The sequence below is a fragment of the Ambystoma mexicanum genome, chromosome 3p (genome assembly GCF_040938575.1).
Source record: "Ambystoma mexicanum isolate Mex_15411 chromosome 3p, UKY_AmexF1_1, whole genome shotgun sequence".
NCBI lineage: Eukaryota > Metazoa > Chordata > Amphibia > Caudata > Ambystomatidae > Ambystoma > Ambystoma mexicanum.
Window position 1 is genome coordinate 927,551,811 of NC_090925.1, and position 20,683 is coordinate 927,572,493.

The 20,683-nt window shown below is 46.7% G+C and overlaps 1 protein-coding gene across 1 annotated transcript in view; it reads right to left on the reverse strand.

Annotated features, from left to right (window-relative positions):
• Positions 1–20,683, reverse strand: part of MMP24 (matrix metallopeptidase 24) — a 744,834-nt gene that overhangs the window by 207,921 nt on the left and 516,230 nt on the right. Inside the window, exons 3-4 of the mRNA XM_069652218.1 lie at positions 19,497–19,613; positions 7,969–8,273 (exon numbers count right to left, since the gene is read on the reverse strand). Coding sequence (XP_069508319.1) covers positions 7,969–8,273; positions 19,497–19,613 — 422 coding nt within the window. The remainder of the gene's footprint in view (positions 1–7,968; positions 8,274–19,496; positions 19,614–20,683) is intronic.

Consider the following 20,683-nt stretch of genomic DNA (forward strand, 5'->3'; position numbering starts at 1 on the left):
TGTCGGGCGGTAAGACATTTCATTGATTTAAATGCCAAAAGGCTCCGATGATCCGAAAAGACCGTGACCTGATGTCGAGCCCCCAAAAGATGATGCCGCCATTCGGAAAAAGCGTCTTTTATGGCTAGGAGTTCTCGTTCTGTGATTGGATAGTTGCGCTCATAAGGCGTCAATTTCCTTGAAAAGAATGCAATCGGATGGATTTCCCCCGAGTCTGGACATCTCTGGGATAGAACAGCCCCAATAGCCGAGCCAGAAGCATCGGCCTCCACCAAAAATGGGAGTAAGGGATTAGGATGCTGTAACACTGGAGCGGAAGTAAATGCTGCCTTAAGGGCATCAAAGGCTCGTTGTGCCTCCTGGTTCCATTGATAGGATTTCTTAGAACTGGTCAAAGCCGTCAGCGGCGCAGATATAGAAGAAAAAGAACGGATGAAGCGCCTATAGAAGTTCGAGAACCCCAAAAAGGATTGCAAGGCTTTAATCGATGTAGGAACGGGCCAATCCAAAACAGCCTTAACCTTGGAGCGGCTCATTCGTATACCCCAACTAGTTAGATCATAACCAAGAAACTCCACCTCAGTGGAGTTGAAGACACACTTTTCAGCTTTGACAAATAGGTGGTTTTCCCTCAACCTTTGCAAGACAATTTGCACGTGTCTCGTGTGTTCCTCTCTGGAGGGTGAATATATGAGGATATCGTCCAAATATACTACCACAAATTGATCCAAACAGTCATGGAATATATCATTCATGAACGCCTGGAAAGTGGCCAGGGCGTTACAGAGACCAAATGGCATGACCAAATATTCATACAATCCATAGCGTGTTTTGAAGGCTGTTTTCCACTCGTCCCCTTTCCTGATTCGAACGAGGTTGTATGCACCCCTAAGATCCAGCTTAGTAAAGATTACAGAAGAACCAAGTTGGTCTAAGAGCACTGAAATAAGCGGGAGGGGATATTGGTTTTTTACCGTCACCGCGTTCAATGCCCTATAATCGATACAGGGACGGAGGTCGCCCTCCTTCTTAGGGATGAAAAAGAGCGGAGAGGCCGCAGGGGACCTGGAAGGCCTAATGAACCCAATGGCCAATGCCTTGTCAATGTACTCCTTCAATACCTTATCTTCTGGAACCGTAAGAGAATAGACCCTACCCGCCGGGACCTTAGCACCTGGCAGTAAGTCGATGGGGCAGTCGTAAGGCCTATGAGGTGGCAATTGGTCTGCCCCTCCTTTGTCAAACACATCACAAAAAGACTTGTATTCAGGAGGGATTTCGGTTTCGGGAGACTTAGTGATGGCTCCAATTATAGACATAGATGCTACCAAGCCTCGACAAGAAGACTCAGGGGACACACTAGTGTCTAGAAAACACTTTTCGTTACACTCAGTGGAAGGAAACTGCACGGTTTTCCTTGTCCAATCGATGGCCGGATTATGATGTTGCAACCAAGGGATGCCCAAGATGACCTGGAATTGAGGGGCTTTAATTAGATCGAAGGAAATTGACTCAGCATGTCCTTCCTCTGGTTGCATATGAATTAAGGAGGTATTTTGTGTAACTAGGCCAGAGATCAAGGATGTACCGTCCACAGCGTGAACAGCCTCGGGTTGGGCTTTAGAGACAATTGTAACATTCTTACTTGTGGCGTAATCGTAATCCATGTAATTCCCGGTGGCCCCAGAATCAATGATCGCCAAAGAAGAAAAAGTACTACCCTCAGTGGTAAACACCATAGGAAGGCTAACAGGAGCAGAAACAGCACCATGAGAGTCCAAGGAAAGCACCCCCGGCGTAGGGACCCTGTCTATCACCGGGTTCTGGCGTTTCCCGGCTTTTTGACAGGTCTCTTAGGGCAATCCTTCAAGTGGTGTTCAGCAGATCCACAATACATACATAAATTATGTGATCTGCGATAATCTCGTTGTGCAGGAGTCAAAGGACCTCTTACTGCCCCGATTTGCATAGGTTCCGGAAACGAAGTAGAAGGATAACACTGATCCACCTGAGGAGTAACAGGGACTGGCGACTTGCGTTCGCCCCTTCTTTCGGTTCTTCTAGCGTCTATTTGTAAAACCAGGTCCAGCAATTCACCAAAAGTGGTAGGAACCACTGGTACTGTGGCCAAAACGTCCTTTAATTCTTCCGACAACCCTTTGTAAAACACGGCTGATTTTTTCTCTTCCGGCCAATCGGTTTCAGCCGCTAGTTGGTTAAATTTAGTAAGGTATGAAAAAAAAGAGGATGTGCCTTGACGCAGATTGAGGAACTCCAGGTCAGTAGCCTGAGATTTATAGTGGGTGTCAAATACTCTGTTCATGGCAGTGATGAGAGCATCACAGTCGTAAAGGACGTAGCTATTGGATTCAAGTAACGGATTAGCCCAAGCGGCTGCTGTACCCCCAAGATGAGAGAGAACAAAGGCTGCCTTAGTAGTAGAATTAGGAACAGTAGTGGGCCGACAGAGGAAATGTAATTTACACTGGTTGATAAACGTGCGATAATGTTTAGGATCCCCAGAGAAACGTTCTGGGGGGGCCAGTGGGAACTGAGTAGCCATAAGCACCGGGGTAGCCGTAAAGCCAGAGGCAGAGGCTGTAGGACCGGTCGAACCTGATGCAGTAGCAGCAGACGTATCCACCCCCAGGGTGTGGGGGCTTGGAAAACTCTGCAAAGTGTCGATCCTTTGATGGATAGCACTATGTGCGGCTGTCATATCAGAACGAAGTTCAGATACCAAGCGAACCAAGGTGGTTAGAGGATCGACTTCTTCCATGGCTTCTGTTTTTGTTACTCACCAGAATGAGGAGTACGTAAAACAGGCCGGACCTCTAGTGCTGGGGGGTTGCTTGAAGGAGCAAGAGTTGGAGCCTCCACCCAAGCCTCCTCTCTGTGAGGGAAAGAACTCTTTAAACCGATATGACCACCTGCTGAACAGTACAGACAAGGGGACCGATCGATCAAAAGAGCGGGGAGAACACACCGCCTCGAACCCAGGCCGATAAGGAAAGGATAACAAGTTAAACTATATGTCAATTCTAAATCTGGTTTCCCCAAGACTATAGCCCTTAAGTAGTACCTGGTTTAACTCCCCTTAAGCCAAAAGAACTGGAACAACCTATAAAGCAAAGAGGCTTTAGTATATAGCTAAATGTGTAACTCTCCAATATTGAAAAGCAAGAAAACTATACTTTACCACTGGTGGAAGTAAGATAGGTGTAAAGAATCCTGGGAAACAACGAAAGTATAAAATAAAAAAAAGGAAGATTAGTAAGGCAGCTATCCCCGAGCGGAACGAGGGTCGCACTGGTTTCGGGATGGTGCACCACAGCAAAGCGTTCCAAAATGCACTTTAGAAATGAAGCCAAAATCCACAGACGGGATGACAGTCTGATGAAGAGGGATTCCAATTATAGAGTTGTTCTTACCAGAGTAATCACTATCCAAGAGTCCAGGAAGCAGGCAAGCGGTCTGGTACACAGGCGGTCAATTAACACAGCAAAATCACTATCCAAGAGTCCAGGAAGCAGGCAAGAGGTCTGGTACACAGGCGGTCAATTAACACAGCAAAATCACTATCCAAGAGTCCAGGAAGCAGGCAAGAGGTCTGGTACACGGGCGGTCAGCAAACAAATCAAAATAAGGTTTAAGAAGAAGGAGTCTGTGTGCAGGCAGGGTCGGTACACGGGAAAACAGGAACTTCCAAAATCAAGGTACAGAGAGAGCACTTCGGAAAGTATGCCGGTTGTAACTTTAAACAGAAGCAGCGTTCTGTACGCCGCTGTGGAATAAGTAACAACAAGGAGGCGTACCGTTTGAAAATGAGGCTCCCGTATCAACGCCGGGAACTACAACCCTTGACAGGTTTTCTGGGTAATGTAGTTCGTGTAGCAATTTTCCACGGCAACTGCCAGCACGCTAAGAAGGGCGCATGCCGGCGCCGTAACCCTTTATGAAGGGCGATCACTTTCCTGTCCCTTATTCTGGCGTTACCTGGAACTCCCCAATTGCCCTTGTGTACACGGGAGGAACGAGGAAGAACCCGGGGAACGTGGTGCGGCTGAGGGCGAAGTGTAACAGTTTTGTAATAAAAGTTTGTAATAAACTGTTACAATGAAAAAAAAAGAAAAAATCATTTTGCATAACATTTCTTATTTTGCAGCATGTTTTTCATTTCGTTTTGAGTCTCCTTCCCTACTGCAAATGTACCATTGCCTAACTGCATGGTAGGTGTAGCTGCTGTTTTTTTCCTGGCGTTTCGTGGATTTATTTTTTTCAACTCCGTTTAAGTCAGTTGCATAGACAGAAGAACTATGCATCCCCCTACTGCATCTCCACCCCCCCCCGCCTCCTTCTCTTTTTAACTAAATGTAACTAGTGACTAGATACCCAAGGGTTTTGTGCGCTGTAATAAATGCATGAACAAATAAATAAATAAACAATGCCACATGCAGGTGGGCCAACAGCTCAGGTAAATAAAGCCACAGAGCATTGCCTCACACTCTCTCTCTCCATCCCAGTTATGGAAGTCATTGTCCAGGGAGGATAGCTCAGGGGAAACGTGCTTGCCTGGGAAGCAAGAGGACACGGAGCACCACAGGTTAGATCCCTGAGTCCATGCTCAGAAACCTCTGGGTATTAAGCACGTTATAAATAACCTGTCATATCATATCATTCTCCATAGATTTGAACTAGTTTCCCCCCCTTTAGAGCTACAAGAAAAGAAATGGCAGCCTACACTTGTGTAACTTGAAATGTCTTCACCTCACGGAAAACCTTAAGATGAAGAGGGTATCCCACCACAGACAAATCCCCAAATGTGGAAGCTCCTTGAAGGACCTGTTTTTTGAGACGAGATGCTTGACCAAGCAAGAGAAATGCATGGTCACTCCCCAAGAAAACCTCCCTCTTTTGAATTTCTACCTGCAACTTCTCATCCATCAGTTTTGGGGAAAATAATAACTCCCCAAAACATTCTTACCCGACCCTATCCATTTGTTGGCCCTTACGTAGGTATTCCAGAGGGACATTTTGGTGTATTCCCAAATCCCCAGGTGAGCCCCCGCATCCTGACTTACTCAAACAGCTCCACCTCGGCGTACAAACGGAGAATGATTGGTACTACACAAAGGGCCTCATTACACGGATGGCGCCAAGGGATTACCGCCACCGGTAACGCCACCGGTGCCGGTAATCCCTTAGCGCCATACTACGAGGTCCCTCAGCGGATCCTGTCCTTAACGTGTGGCCAGACCACACGTTAAGGAAGGGACCCGCTGAGGGACATCAGGGCAAATAACGGTACCGCTAATAGCTGTACCGTTATTTGCTCCTTCCCCATTCCCATTGAGCCCTATGAGGGCTCAAATGGGAATGGGGAAGGGTCTTGGTGAATGGGGAATTACCGCCCCGCCAACCTTGGAATGGGGCGGTAATTCCCCCATTCACCAAGGCGGACTCGGTAAAATACCGGCGGCAACCGTGTAATGAGGCCCAAAGTCTTCGTCCCCTTTCAAGATCCCCTTATTCCCAAGTCACCTCTAATATTCCAAGTTGTGACTGTGCTTCCCATGATCTCGCTTCAACCTTTGTCTCGTGAGGATAGCTCAGGGGCAAAGTGCTCGCCTTGGAAGCAAGACGACACGGAGCAACACAGGTTCGATCCCCGGGTCCGTGCTTAGAAACCTCTGGGTATTAAGCACGTTATAAATAACCTATCATATCATATTATATTGTCACCACATTTCCACCCCTGTGACCGCCATTTCAATGTCCTCTGCACGCTGCACTTAGGCCATTTACAAACCAGAGGAGTGTTTCCTCTCCTGCAGTTGAATCACTATCATCTGCTTATGGGATCTTGCTCAGTGCTTAAATAAGTCCTCAGGGGTCTTCTTACTGCATGTGCCCACCATTCTGGAAGTGTATGCCTGGTCCAAATGCAACTATAAGCCATTACACGGTAGGGAGAGGCTAACTCCCACAGTCCTATTCAGCAGGTTACCCTCATGCTTTGTGTGGCTGAATACTGGGTGCCCCCAGGAAGTGAGAGCCCCGTGACAGCCTGCATCAGGCAATCTGTGCCACCACGCGACTGGCAAATGTGAAAGCCACCCACCTCGCCAGGAATGTGCAAAGTCCTCTCCTGTCTGATTTCACCACCCCTGCCTGCCCTCAGCGGAGCCTGCAACAGAAAAGTGCCTGGTTACTACAACTACCGCCGCTCGCTCGATGGGTTGAATTCTAGGTGGGGGCATGGGTGTTTGTCCTCCAACCACCCCCCTCCCCCCGCCCCAACATTTGCGGCACACCGTTTTGTCCTGCAGCACACGTACATAAATATCAATACAGTGTATTTGCTTAGAAAGTGGGTAGCTTAGGTTTGGCCGATTCAATTCCATCTTTTTTGGCAAGCTCATATTCCAAATACGGTTTATATACAAAAACAAAATAATCAAAGCGAACAATGTTCTGATATGAGGGTTTAAAGCACAATTGATTATCTTCTAAGGAATTTGCAATGCAAAAAAAACGTTTTTTTCCAGAAATTACTTTGGGCATAGAAAAGTGTATCAAACTTTGCCAAATTTGGCATGTGTTTTGGGATGTGGCCATAAAACTTGCATGCATAGTTTGGTGAACTTTCATTGATGAGGTCACATGTTACAGAGGACATGTTAAGTGTGATGTGACATTTCAACAATACTACAGCAGCAATATATGTGTGCACGTTTGTGTGTACATTTTATATATAAACTGGCAGAAAACTAAGGTTGTCAAACAAAACGATAGGTTTGCAAATACACAGTTGTGCAACAGAAACAAATAATGTATACTTTATATCAAATACATAAATGCCGAATTAGAATGATATTGCTCTCATATCGAAGAGTTGTGTTCTATATTTCAAAAGTTTGTAATGAACTGTATAAAATAAATAATAAAAAAAATACATAAATACATTTGACAACCAATGCATTTAGGTTATAATATTCAAACCGAGGGCAAGATTTAAAAATTGCAGTTGCCCTTAGCATAGCCAAGGATTTTCTGAAACAGTAACTGTGTTGTACATACATAGGGCCCAATTCATGGAATTATTTGCATGGTACATAGGGACATTGCGCGCCAAACTGTGTGCAAAATCACGTTTGTGGATGTATGGAATCGACTGTGCAGCACCTTTTTGTACTTTGCAGGGACTTTGCGCAGGCTCAGCACGTCTCTGTGAGGGGCCGACTGCCTTGCGCAAGACACCATGCAGAGCGTGGGCATGGCTTGCGCAGAGGGCAGGGAAGAGGACAGAACTCGTAAAAATGAGGAAGAACAATGGAAAATGTAAGCGTTATGAGGGACGGCCCGCAGGCAGTCCATTGCACACCCCACTATTTTGCTGAACAATATGTATTCATGGATCCAACTGATAACGTCTGGCACCCAAAGGCAGGTGTAGAGATACTTGCGCATAGGATTCACTGCACAGAGGTAAGATATGGTGTGGGATTTAGGGGTCCGTGTATACAGCCGGGGTTCCAATCTAACTTACGGGTGCCCGTACACAGTGTAGCGTATGCATGTTGTCGGGGTACCGGTAACAGTTACGGGGGACCCCGCGGAGGGTCCGCGAGATGCAGGCCTACTTGTGGGGGACCCATCTGTTTCAAGGATGCATGTATTGAGACTCTGGGAGCATGCAGACATAGCTGTTTCTGGCTGTTTTGGGTGGGGGAGGGTGTCGGGGGTATTCCGGCTACGACTTGCATATACGGTTACTTTGCGTGAATAATTCCATAAATAGGCGGAGCGTGCAGTAAAACATCTGCGCGCAGGCTCTTGCAGAGTCGTTCTTGGTGTGCGGGTCTTGCGGGATCTCTGCGTACGATTCCATGAATCGAGCCCTTAATGACTGTGTATGTTGTAGTAATGCAAATTCACCAACAGCCTGACATACATTTGAGATCTTACCATCATGATTGGAGTTGTCGAGTGTCCAAGGCTCATCTGAATCAAAATGAGTGTCACCGCCAATCCCTGGCCCTGGAAAGTAGGCATGTGCCAAAAATCCACCTTCTCCATCAAACGGGGAGCTATCTCCATGGAAACCAGATGCAAAAAAGATCATTATGTCCGCATCTTTGCGTTCACTTTTGATCTCATGATAGGGAACCTCTTCGAATGTTAAGGGAGTCACTTTCTGCCACACATCGAATGCATGCCGGATGGCTTTCCTTGTATCAAGCTCTCCAACCTTGGGGGTAAAGTTGTGTATGCTGCAGGAAAAGCAAGAACAATACTTTAGCCACAAACTCATTTTAATGTGTTCATGCTAGCCAAAGTTTAAACTAGCCAGACTTCCTAAATTAAAGTATACATGTCTATATGAGGTACATGATGTTGTTGTATTCATAGGCAACACAAAAACAGCATTGATACAAGGTTTTATAGTTGACCCAACAGAAGAATGATTGAACCCTAAATATTTAATACTGTCTTTATCAAAACACATACACTTCACAGTTGTTTCAAAATGTGTTGCATGATCCTTCTGCACGGTTGTATACGAATTGTTCGTTTTACAACTGCTCGAATGACAATTGACCTTTTCACAATTGACCGAATTGTGAAGATCGATTGTACCATATATGTGGGGGGAAACCCCCCACAATCCCCCACCCAACACCAAACCCCCCAAAACCCATATATATATGTATATATATATAAATATATATATTACCAAACCGATATATAATATATATATATATTCGGTCAATTGTGAAAAGGTCAATTGTGACCCTTTAAATTCGGTCAATACGAACAATTTGGGTAATACCTTCTGCACTGAAGGAGAATATATCAAGAAATCACCAATCCAAAATTGCTTCAAGATATCCGAATAAATCAAACCGACGAATCTGCTGCAGCATTTCATAAGCCAATGGAATTGCACAATGCTCTCAATGTCCCAACCGTGTTCCAAAAGCAGTCTTCCTTCCAGCATTAAATCCTATGTGCAAAAGTATATTCGACCCAACAGATTCAATTTAGAAGTAATGGATGTACTTCGAACAGAATCAATAATAAATCACTGATCAAAGGTAACAGATAGCAAACCTATACAATTATAACCATACCTCGGTTCACCTTATCTAACCATGAAATACCAAAGAAAAATCTAATCAAAAGACAAAACCTCTTTTGGTTCCCCTCTCAGACTCGTGACACACGTCTTTGACTGTTAACCGGCCCAAAGGCCAAAGATTACTCGACTGCCAGGCTGATAACCCCCACCCCACGCCCCCGGGGCCTTCGAACCACTGAAGTCCTTATCTGCTTAACTCATATTTGATCCATATACCAGAGGCTCTATAATCCAACAATGTCGGCGCCTTTTTCAACTGCGCACAAAAGAAAAGTACACTTAACATGAACGAAAGACCCAATCCCAGACACATTGGCACATTGCTTGATTAACCAACTGAACACCACCCAACGCCTCCTTTCTTACAAGCAGCGGGTGATCTTGTTTCCTCATAATTCTACAAGGAGAACTTAATCTATCCTAATAAGATGTCCAATATTGCCACAAACAGAGACACAACCCCATCACCAAGTTCCGCTATGTTCTTCAGACAGGCAAATATAGATTGAGCAATTATGCAGAGGTCCATTCTAATTGGGAGGTTGAGGAAACACTTGGAACAGGGTGTCATTTATAAGAACCTCTTGATGAGATGGTGACCAAATTCCTTCCCTTGTTCCTTATCGTCTCTGCCGCTGAAGATATAAATCAAACTGTAGGATCAACTCAATCAGACCTTGGGCAGTCGGAGGTTGCACCCCTCTTGCCAGCTCGTTCTTATTCCCTTCGAACAATGTGTAGCGCGTTAATTCTACCCACTTGGTATCAGCAGCCATATTGACTTGTGACACAGTCCACCGCCCTCTTCTGCATTTAGACAACGCTTATTCGGCAGATGGCTCTAAATGCAGCTGGTCAAATATCTGCCAGAACTTTGCCAAAAAGGATGGAGTAAGCATATACCACCCCAGGCATGGTCCAAGACAAAGCTACCCCGGTCAAATGACAAAATGATGCAGCCCATTTCTGTGTCTTTAAAGCATTGTGTATGTAACATAGCACCCCCCTATCGCTTGAGAGGACAATCATAACCTGTAGTACAGGATTGGGGCGCCGGGTGTGCATGAGCCCTTAGTGCTAAGTGGCCAAGAGGTGTGTGGAAACATACAGGGTGCGCGTTACTATACTGATGCCTGTACATAGTTTAGCAATATTGATTTGACAGCCACAAATACTGCATGGGGACCGCAACCCTTTTGTATTAATTTTCAAACAGATCCAAATCAGTGCTTCACACTGACACTAGAATTCAGTACAGAGTTGGATGTACTGCTGTACAACTGATAGGTTTGAAAGTCGATAGTCCCCACCCTCCTAAAAAGGCTGTATTTAATGCCTTTCAATTGTGTACACAGGAAAGATTTAAGAACCTGCAATAGTAGAGCTGATGGGGGTGGACCCTCCTTTATGAGCTGAGCGTGATTGGTTCTTCGCTTTACCCACCAACTCAAATACCCCAAGGGATACGCCTCCCTTACAGTTTTTCCCTTTCCGATTAATTGACTTGGGCATCCCCTCCTGATGAGTACATAAGTCTCTGATCAGAATTTCGTGCTAGAAAAACTCCTTCCTCGGGTTCTCTTCTGGGACCTCAGTATTTGCACACAGTGTGTCAAAGTCTGGCCAAAGTGGAAGAACACCATGGTCCTCTTGCCTTAAAGGGGTTTTCCCACAAAGTCAATCCAAGTCTTTCCCTGCCATCAAACGTACTCTCAGATACAGGACCTTTCCCGACCGCGGCGTGGCTTGGCCACCGCTTGTCCTGCTGGTAGCACCAAACACAGAAAGGGGCCACCGGAAACAACTTTCTAGGGGTCTGCCGTTATCCAACGGTTTATATCACAAAAGACTGTGAACCCTCAACAATTAAATATAAGGTGAATATCACACACTCCACATCCCTAAAATCATATTCAACGCTTTGAAGGTTTAAAGTGGTAAGTCAGGACAGTGGCAAGTCTAGCTGTCCCTGGAAGACCCTCCCTCTGTTCCAAGGACAAGGTGTTGTGGCGCCCATCTATGAAATAGATAGAACAAGAAAGATGGCTGCTTAACTCAATCAGACCTATTTTTTAGGATGTTTTTGTATTTTTGAATCACAAGCCACACACATACCACAAATGAGAACCAGCAAAAGGGTTTAAAACAAGCTCCGCCAGCATCGGCGTGCTGTACACATCGCAAGCGCTAGTGAGATATATGGATGCAAACCACAGGGATGGGATACATTGAGGAAACAGTTGAATTTCTGAATACTCTAGCTGGTGATTTGGATAGACTAGGGCCCAGGAAACACTGGCATCAGGCAGTAATGGGCCGGCAATGGAGGTTCACAGTGAGAAGTGGGTGAAAATGGGTGTTAAGAAGGCAAGCCTTTGGAGGCTGACGTGTTAGGGGCAAGGCAGAGGAGACTGGCAGCAGGCTGGAGTCGAGAGCTGAGCCAGCACAAAGATGTGTGGTACTTCTAGTGAAGCACCATTGTAGTACCACACCCAATTGCAATTGTGCCAGGTTTAAAGTTTTTAGGAGCAAACAAGTATGCTCTTGTGTCCTCTGCTGGTAGTGCCCTCGACAGCTGGCCAGAATTGCCTTACTGTAGCATTGGCCCTGGGCCAAGAGATAATTTATTTAAGAGGAGACACAGCTGAGGTTGGATTCGGTCTAATTGCAGTCGGTCTTAACTGTATGAACCACGTGTATCCAGCAGCAAAGTTGCCATGAAAATAAAGGTTACATAGGAAATGTTAATCAACGGAGCTGTGAAATGTTAACATATTGATGATAAAATGCTATATTTTTTAACTAGGGCAATGTCTGTGCAAACATTTTGGATTGTAACTTTTGTTTTACAATCGTTTAACATACACCCTTAACGTCGGAGACACCATACCAGTTCCATGAGCCATACCTATCATAATTACTCAGGTTTTATGTTCTCAGTGCGCCCCTTTCTCTCTCCATGCCCTCCACCTTTTGAGGCCCTTAATAATATGCAAATAATCTTCCCGGGCTTTCCATTTCTGCTGGTGTTTTTCCCATGGATCAACATTTTTTTTCCCAAATGATGGTTTCTTGTGTCTTTTGGCGCCTGCTTTGTGAGTTCACTTTCTCTTCAGTTTTCTCTCTAAGGCTCAAGTTCATGCACATCTTTCAGCTGCTCGGTAGACACCTTGGCACGGAAACATAGGGCCTCATTACACGGATGGCGGAGAACCATGGCACTATTAGCGCCATGGTTCATGCCGGTAAAATACCAATTCCCCCTTCCACCATTGCCCTTCCCCATTCCCATTTTTGCCCCATAGGGCTCAATGGGAATGGGGAAGGCGCTAATTACGGTACCGCAAATTGCGGTACCGTAATTAGCTCCCTGGGTCCCTTTGCGGGTTGGTTTTTAACACCTGCAAAAAGCAGGCGTTAAATCCCCCAACCCGCAAAGGGACCTCGTAGTAAGGCGGTAAGGATTTACCGGTACCGGTATTTTACCGGTACCGGTAAATCCTTACCGCCATCCGTGTAATGAGGCCCATGGTCTTTGAAAAACCTTTTGCTATGTAATCCTTTTCCAGATATGCCGTTAGATCATGCCAAGGAATGGAGTTTTGCAAGATGTATTTAGTTAGCACATGGCTCGAGATGCCGACCCGTGTAGAACACCCGCCACCTCCCACCCAAGCCTTCCCGCCGACATATTTCTTTCCCTGTTCTGTTACTACTCCCTCCTTTCTCATGGCCCTTGGTCCACAGTCCTTCACGCGATTGTGCCCACATGCTCCCTTTCTCCGGCTCCCGTTTACACTCCTTTTCCCCCGCAGAGGCTCCACCACACCCACTTTGCTTCCGATGTTCCCTTCCATCTCTCGGCCCATGATGCTTCCATGTTTGCCTGTGTTGGCCGTGGGAGCATGTAGCGCAGCTGTCAACCAGTAGCGACGGACAAGGTAAGAAAGGTGCGGGCAGGTGGAACATCCATTGCTGCTCCCTATTTAACTGGCCCTCCTCTCTTTTTACTCCTTTAAGCTGTGCTTGCCGTCTGCTGCACGCCGCTCACAGTTGTATGGTATCCATATCTGGCTTTAATGAATTGTCGTAGTTAGACTATTGGGATTTTACCCTCTATCCAGGAAAGTCGAATGTTCGTGTTTCTGCATTGCTGTGTGTTTGAAACATAGGCTTTTTCCCTGTATACAGGAAAGTCGAATCTGGATGTTTCTGCATTGCTGTGTGTTTGAAACATACGCGTTTTCACTCTATACAGGAAAGTCGGATCTGGGTGTTTCTGCATTGCTGTGTGTTTGAAACATAGGCATTTTCACTCTATCCAGGAAAGTCGGATCTGGGTGTTTCTGCTTTTGCTGTGCGTTTCAAATGTAGGCATTTTTCTCTATCCCTATCTAGGTTTTCATCCCTCTATCCAGAAAACTCACTTCTAGTTGTCTTGTATTTCTGCTATATGCTGTAACACTCTTTCGACATCTGCCACCTACTTGAAGATCTCGACCTTGACATCCTCGCTCTCACCGAGACACGGTTCACGGCCAGCCCTGCCCCGAGTTTTGACACTCTCCACCCAAAGGGCTACAAGATCCTCTCTAAGCCCAGGCCTAACCGGTCTGGGGGCGGAGGGGCCCTGATGTTCCCTGAATGGGTCCCTGCTACTATCATACTCAGGCCTACTCTTCCTTCAAATGCCTCGTCTGCAGGCTTTGTGTCTCCTATCCTCTCGCTGACTTAGGCCACCATTTACAGGTCTGACCTCACCGCTTCTCTGCTGGCTTCCACCTCCAAGCTTCTCTTTCTCAGAGACCTCAATATTCACCTTGACTCCCCTGAAGCAGCCTCTGGACTCTTCCGCAACCTCTGTGATACTCTCTCTCTCCATTCTTCCCTCCGGTTTGACGCACTCAGCCGGACACACCTTGGAGGCTCTCATCTCTGCTGACATCCCCATCTCCAACCCTCTCACTACTCCTCTCTCCTGGTCTGATCATATGCTCCTTTCCTCTCACCTTGATCTCTTGGGTCCCCCGGCTAAGACCCCGTCTGCACTGTCTCCTTCTCATTCATTTGACCTATGAAGTGAGTGTCAGTTGCTGCTTTTGCCGGCACCTTCATTCCCCCCATAACTCCCTCCTCTGACTCTCACTCTGACACAGCCCTTACTAACCTTCAACTCTCCATCTCCAACACTCTCGACATCCTTGCCTCTGCCATGATGCTCCGCATGAAGCCTGCCTCCAAGCGCAACACCTGATATGACTCCGACCTGGCCTCTCTGAAACGCAAGTGCAGAGTTGCTGAGCGGAAGTGGCAGGCTTCACGCACATCTTCTGACAAAATGGCCTGCCACCTGCTCTAAAGGCAATCCATAGTCTCCATCGGCTCGAAGTAGAGGGCCTATATCCAATCCCACATCTCTGGAGCCACTAACAACACAGCTGAACTTTTCAAAATCTACAAGGGACTCGCCAATCCTACTGCAGTCTCCATTTCTCCTCTGCTTTCCCTGGCCCTCTGCACTGCTCTGACCTCTCACTTCATCACTAAAACCCAGGACATCCTGTCCTCACTCTCTTCACCATTCCCTTCTCCCTCACCTGTGCTCAGGCCTCCCTTGCCCCCACCACCTCGCTCCTTCCCTCCTACTCTCCTCTTTCTTTCCTGCATCACCTAATGAGGTTACTAGACAAATCCGCTCTATGAAAGTCTCATTTAAACAGGTGCTACCTTGCTCCTCCAGAACTATCATGGTCAACATTGTCTCCCTTGCTCCAGAGTTGGCTAATTGCTGCAATCACTCCTTTGCCACTGGATCCTTCCCTTCACTCTTCAAGCACTCCATTGTGCACCCTCTCATCAAAAAGCATTCTGCCCACAATTCCTGTCCAGCTAACTACCCCCTATCTCCAATACCCACTTTCTGGGCAAACTCTTGGAGAAGCTGGCCATCTCCCAGCTTATCCACCACACTGAATCTGTTGTCTCCATGGCCACCAGTCTGGCTTCAGAGCTGCCAGAGGCACGGAAACTGAACTCTGAACACCTGTAAAGACTTGCTCTCTAATCTCACCTCCAATCTCCTTCCCTTCGCATCCTTCTTGACCTTTCCTCTGCCTTTGATACAGTCAATCATGCCACCCTTACAAATCGACTCTGTGATACCCTTGGCATCACAGACCTGGCACTGGACTTGTTGACCTCCTTCCTCTCTGACCGACCTTCCCAGGTTCAACTGGGCCCTGTTCTCTCCTCCATCTCACTTCCCACCTGCTGTGTACCTCAGGGCTCTATCCTCACAACTTGGCTTTTCAACATCTACCTGGCCCCTCTGCCCACTTGATCTCCACCTTCCCTCCTAACTTTCAGTGTAATGCGGATGACACGCAGCTCTCTTTCAAGCTTGCCTCCTCCTCTTCTCTCGCATTCCTAACTGCCTGACTCCTATTCAGGCATGGTGCACTGCAAACAATCTCTGACTTAATGCCAGTAAGACAATGATCCTTCTCATAGAGGCCCCTGCTCTCTTCTTCCCTCCCACACTCTGGCCGCCCTCCACGGGCCCCCTCCCTTCACCCTCTGGTGAGTCAAAAAACCTTTGTGTCATCTTCAACTCCTTTCTCTCCTTCTCTCCTCACATCACAGACCTTGCCAAGAAGGCCCACTTTCATCTGCACCTCCCCGGAGGTATTCTACCCTTTCTCTCTTTCCCCCAGAAACTCAATGTCTCCAAAGCTCTGGTCCTCTCCAGGCTGAACTACTGCAGCAGCCTCTTCCTCCATCTGCCTAACTCCTCCCTCATCCCCCTTCAACTAATACAGAATAGGATTTCAAGACTTATCCTTGGCCTCAAGCCCAGGGACCGCATCTCTCCAGCCCTAACATCTCTTCACTGGCTCCCGGTTGCTGCGAGGATCAAGTTCAATACCCTCTGCATCATCCACAAGGCTTTCTGGGGCGTGGGACCCCGCTACATCCAACTCTCTCTCCCTAAATATCTTCCTGTGGTCTTCTAGTGCCAACTCTCTGCAGACCAGACATTTTTCCAAGCAAAGAGTGGGGGGTAGATCTCTCTCCTCCACAGGTGCCTCCCTCTGGAATGGCCTCCCCGCCCTTCTCAAACTTGAGCCGGATCTCCTTAAGCTCAGGAAGCTTCTCCAGACCTTCCTTTTCGCTTCCTCCTTCCCTCTCCCCCTCCCCTGCTAATTCCCCCCTTCTGCCTCTTGACTGGCTGCCTGGTTCCTTCAGACTCTTACTGAGTCCCAGGCCCTCCTCGTCCAGTCTACCCCTGCACTTGGTCTACCCTGACCCCCCCTCAACCTGCACTTGCCCTTCCAGACCCACTCCTCCTGCACTAGCCTGGCTGGGCCTGCACCCCTTGAACCTCCAGCCCCGTACTTCACACTTAGCACATGGACGTTCCTTCCCCTGCACTCTCTGAATTCCTCTGGCTCTGTCTACCTGGCCTCCCCGGCACTCCCTTATCCCTCTGGCCCTTCTGCCCTGACCCGCACTTCACCCGTCTCCTCTACCCCACACTTCTTGTTACTGCACTTGCATGATCCAAATGTCACAAGGCCTAGTAGGACTGTTTTTGGTTATCATCCCTGCCCCTCCCCTTCTGCCTTGTTGCGCCTTGACGCACATTGTGTATAGGCGTATTATAAATACCCAATAAATGAAATAAATAAATCTCACTTTCTCCCTCACGTTCCTGACGCAGGCGCACATCATGTTGCCTCGTGCACCCACATGGGCGCATCAGACGTTTTCTGTTTTCTTGCTTCTGTATTGCTTTCTTGGCAGATGCCAGCACCAAGGCATGGTAACTGCCTGACACATGTACTAATAGCCCTTGATTTGATCAGACCATTATTTCTGGTTGTGTGGCATTATCAACCAGTCCGGTACAAACTAGTTCAGTGGGAATTATCGCCATATCGTCATTTCCCCCCTCCTGATTCTTTCCCCTAACCCCACCTCTCCTACCTCCCCCTTCTCACCCTTCCCCCTTCCCTCATCCTACCATTCATCACCACTCCACTCCCATGCTCTCCCTCTCCCCTTCCCTACCTATCCCCCTCAGTTAATTGCTCTTTTCACTGTTTTTGTTGAATGATTCACTATGTATTTGCTTCAGCTGTTATGTTGTTTTTTTATGTATTATGTTGTTCAATTGTACAGCGCTTTGGCCTAAGGCGCTTAATAAATCAATAAATACAACAACAACAAAAATACATATAGTTTGGGGAGAGATTTCCAAATGTCTGATGCTGTAATGTCCAGCACCTTTACAGATGAATTCCAATGTGAAACAAGTCTTCTTTTATTCTTCTGATGCGCCACACTTGCTGGAAGTCACACATAGGGCCTCATCACGACTTTGGCGGTAACCCTTAAATCCGGCGGTAGCGCTATTACCGGCAGATTTAAGGGTTCGCCAAAGCAGGACTTTGGCGGATTTCTCCCCAGCTCTGAGCTGGGGGAAATCCGCTGAAAATTCGCGCTATTACCGCCGTCGGGAAATCCGCCGGCGGTATTAGCGCTGGAATTTCCCCATTGAGCCCAATGGGGAATGGGGCATTCCCGAATGGGCTCAATGGGGAATGGGGATTAATAGCGCCGGATCACGAGTTTGGCGGCAGGGCTAATACCGCCCGCGCTAATAGCGTTACTGTTACCGCCCAAGTCGTGATGAGGCCCATAGTCTGGACGCTCTTCTTCCGGTTCTTCGGCCCTGCTGCTCATCCTCGTTGCTGCAAAAGAGGTGAAACTCACACCCATCAATCTCTTTTCTTTCCTCCCCTCTTCCTGGGTGACGAGGGGCTTCTTAAAGGTCGCATTTTCCTGTCCCTGTGCAGGTGACAGGAAGCACCAGTCAGCAGCCATCTTGTGATCAGTGAGACACCTGGGCTTGACTTGAAGCTTTCGATGGGACAGACAGTAGGTGCCTGTGACTTATCAAGGCCTAAAGTATAATTCAGCTTTCCAGTGGACTTAATTGGCATACTGCTTGCCTATGGCACTTTTCTCCGCCGCAATATCATAATATGGCTCCCTCATTATTGACTGCTATGGCATAGCCATGGGACGGCTTGTGATGGCAGACTCATAATAGTGCTATCATCCCTTTGCTTTGTTGAGCACTCTCCTCTTTGTGGCTGGCGCTAACCCAGGAGTAGGCCATACACGCAGTACAGCTCGTTGTTGTGGGCTGTAGCCCCAACAATTGTGAGTCAAGTCCTTTGCAGCGTTCTTTTTCTTGTAACCTGAGGTGAAGCCAAACTCTTTTTCCAATTACTTTGGAAAAAAACATGCTCAGATAAAAACACTGGTGTTGAGATGCATGCAGCTCTCCCAGAGCATGAGCCAGGAGACAGATGTGAAGCTTCCATCAGTCTTGAATCATATTTGTTGACATTCAAAAGGCAATAATAAGTGCAGAGATAGACCTGCAGACATCCATACAGAAAGGTCTCTCCCTGCATTTAAGACCAAAAAAAGTCAAATAAATTCTATCAAATGTGATTAGGTCAAATGTTTTAGGTCAAATAGACCCAAACCATTACAACAAGTTCATTAGGAGCAATACACTCTCACTGCTGCCTGCACTTTAAAATAACCTAAAATAAACATTTTATTTTTTGCATTACATGTTAGCTAGATAATGGTAATTTACATTTAGTGTGGTGTGGCATTACAAGGAGCACCCTGAAGTGGGCTAAGCAGCAGTTTAGGCGCTAGATTCCAAATCTGATTGGCTGTTGAGCATTATATTATCACATCACATTACTCCGTGGGTTGGTCTGGAGTACCTTGTTACAAGTTAGGTGAATCTGGCTGAAGGAGCCAACCAATTGGAATGCACAGATTCTGGAGAGATCCAGGCCCTGCACACAGGGGCATGGCAGAGATCTGCAATTGTGGCTGCTGTGACGACAAACATGGCTGCCGTTATTGTCTGCAGATTCGAACGGATTATGCCTGTTTTTTTCTGTTGCCAGAAAAGCGACCACACATTCTGGAATCATGCAGGTGTGCGGGCATCAGAATCCCTGCGTACCTGCGTAAGCAGTTCTCAGTAGTGAGTTTCCACGTTTTCATCATTAGACTCGGTCATATCCGGCGAAATGCATGATAAGCCTTTTTCCCCGATTTTCCTCCACATCTGCCCTGTTCATAATGACGCGATATTACCCTCGTGGCGGGCCAACACTCTAAGTAATGGCCTACAGCCCAAAGTGGGCATTGCAGGGTAAAGGCAGACTATTTTTCTTTCAAACTCTGTAATATTTAACTCAAAAGTATTTTACAACAGAACAGTGGCATCGTGAGTCTTCCACAGTGCTATACTTACCTGTACGTTATGTGCCTTTGTCGCCACTTCTGTCCGGTTAGTGCATAACGTTTATTCCTCCTCCGGTGACTTGAGTTGGGGTGATCAGGAACTCCACAGCGAGGCTTTTTCATCCACCTAAAAATAACCATCAAAACATCATAAGGACCAACACTTCATTCAGAGTTCATAGGCTCTACCATAATAACATACATTAGTACCCAGCGAGAGACAATTAGATTGTTTCAGTCGATCTGATTGGCACTCCCCGGATCCCTACCAGCACGAAAAAGACTCACCTGCAACGGTTTGCAGTGCTGTGTCCCTTGGAGTTCCATCGCTTTCTTTGTCAGTCCACCATGGAAAGGGAGAAGGGATTAAGTGGAGTCCCTTCGCCCCATTCAATGGCGACAACCTTCTTTGTTTTCTTTTTTTCCCATCTTTTCAATGGCTACCATGGAAAGTGAGAAGGGACTACACACCTTCTCCTGATCCATGTTGGACATTTTTCTTTTGCTCAAGTCTCTCAACTCGAGTAAAAATACGATTAGTACCCTGGTACAACGTGCTGGAGTAGTATTAGCAATACACCCCTCGGAGGGGGACATTACTAGTTGGGCTTCGCTCAGACTTGTAACTATCGTCCCAGGGGCATTACCCGACCGGTAATGCTGCCCCCCTCGGGTTCTATTGCTTTATTAGCACAACCATTTAAAACATGGACTACAACAACAAATAAAAACAAACTAATGTAACGTATCACCATTCTCTGCCTGTGGAGGTATATGCATGCAGAGCGCTCGACAATGTGCCAGTAGAATTACACACCTTTGACATCACCACTGAAGTAAAGGGTAATTTTTTGCATTCCTGGCCTATTAACAATTTCAATAGGCTTTCAGTTTACTTTAATTAATCGTGATACCACCTGCAATTGGCACCTGAGGACCAGTGATACATGTCCATTGTCCTTACAGTTGAACATTAAAAAGTACACCCTGCTTTTCTGTTGTCGATGCCTCATTCATTGCAAGTGTGTGTTTTATGTCTAATATCAAAGTGCTGTTCAAATATTCTATAATTTATTTTTAAAGTTTTTCAACAGTACACCCTATCTCATTCTAAGTATTAATTGGTTGATGCGACCATTAAAACGTTATTGCTCCTGATGAAGGATATAGATATAAAGCCAAAACGTGTGTTTTGAC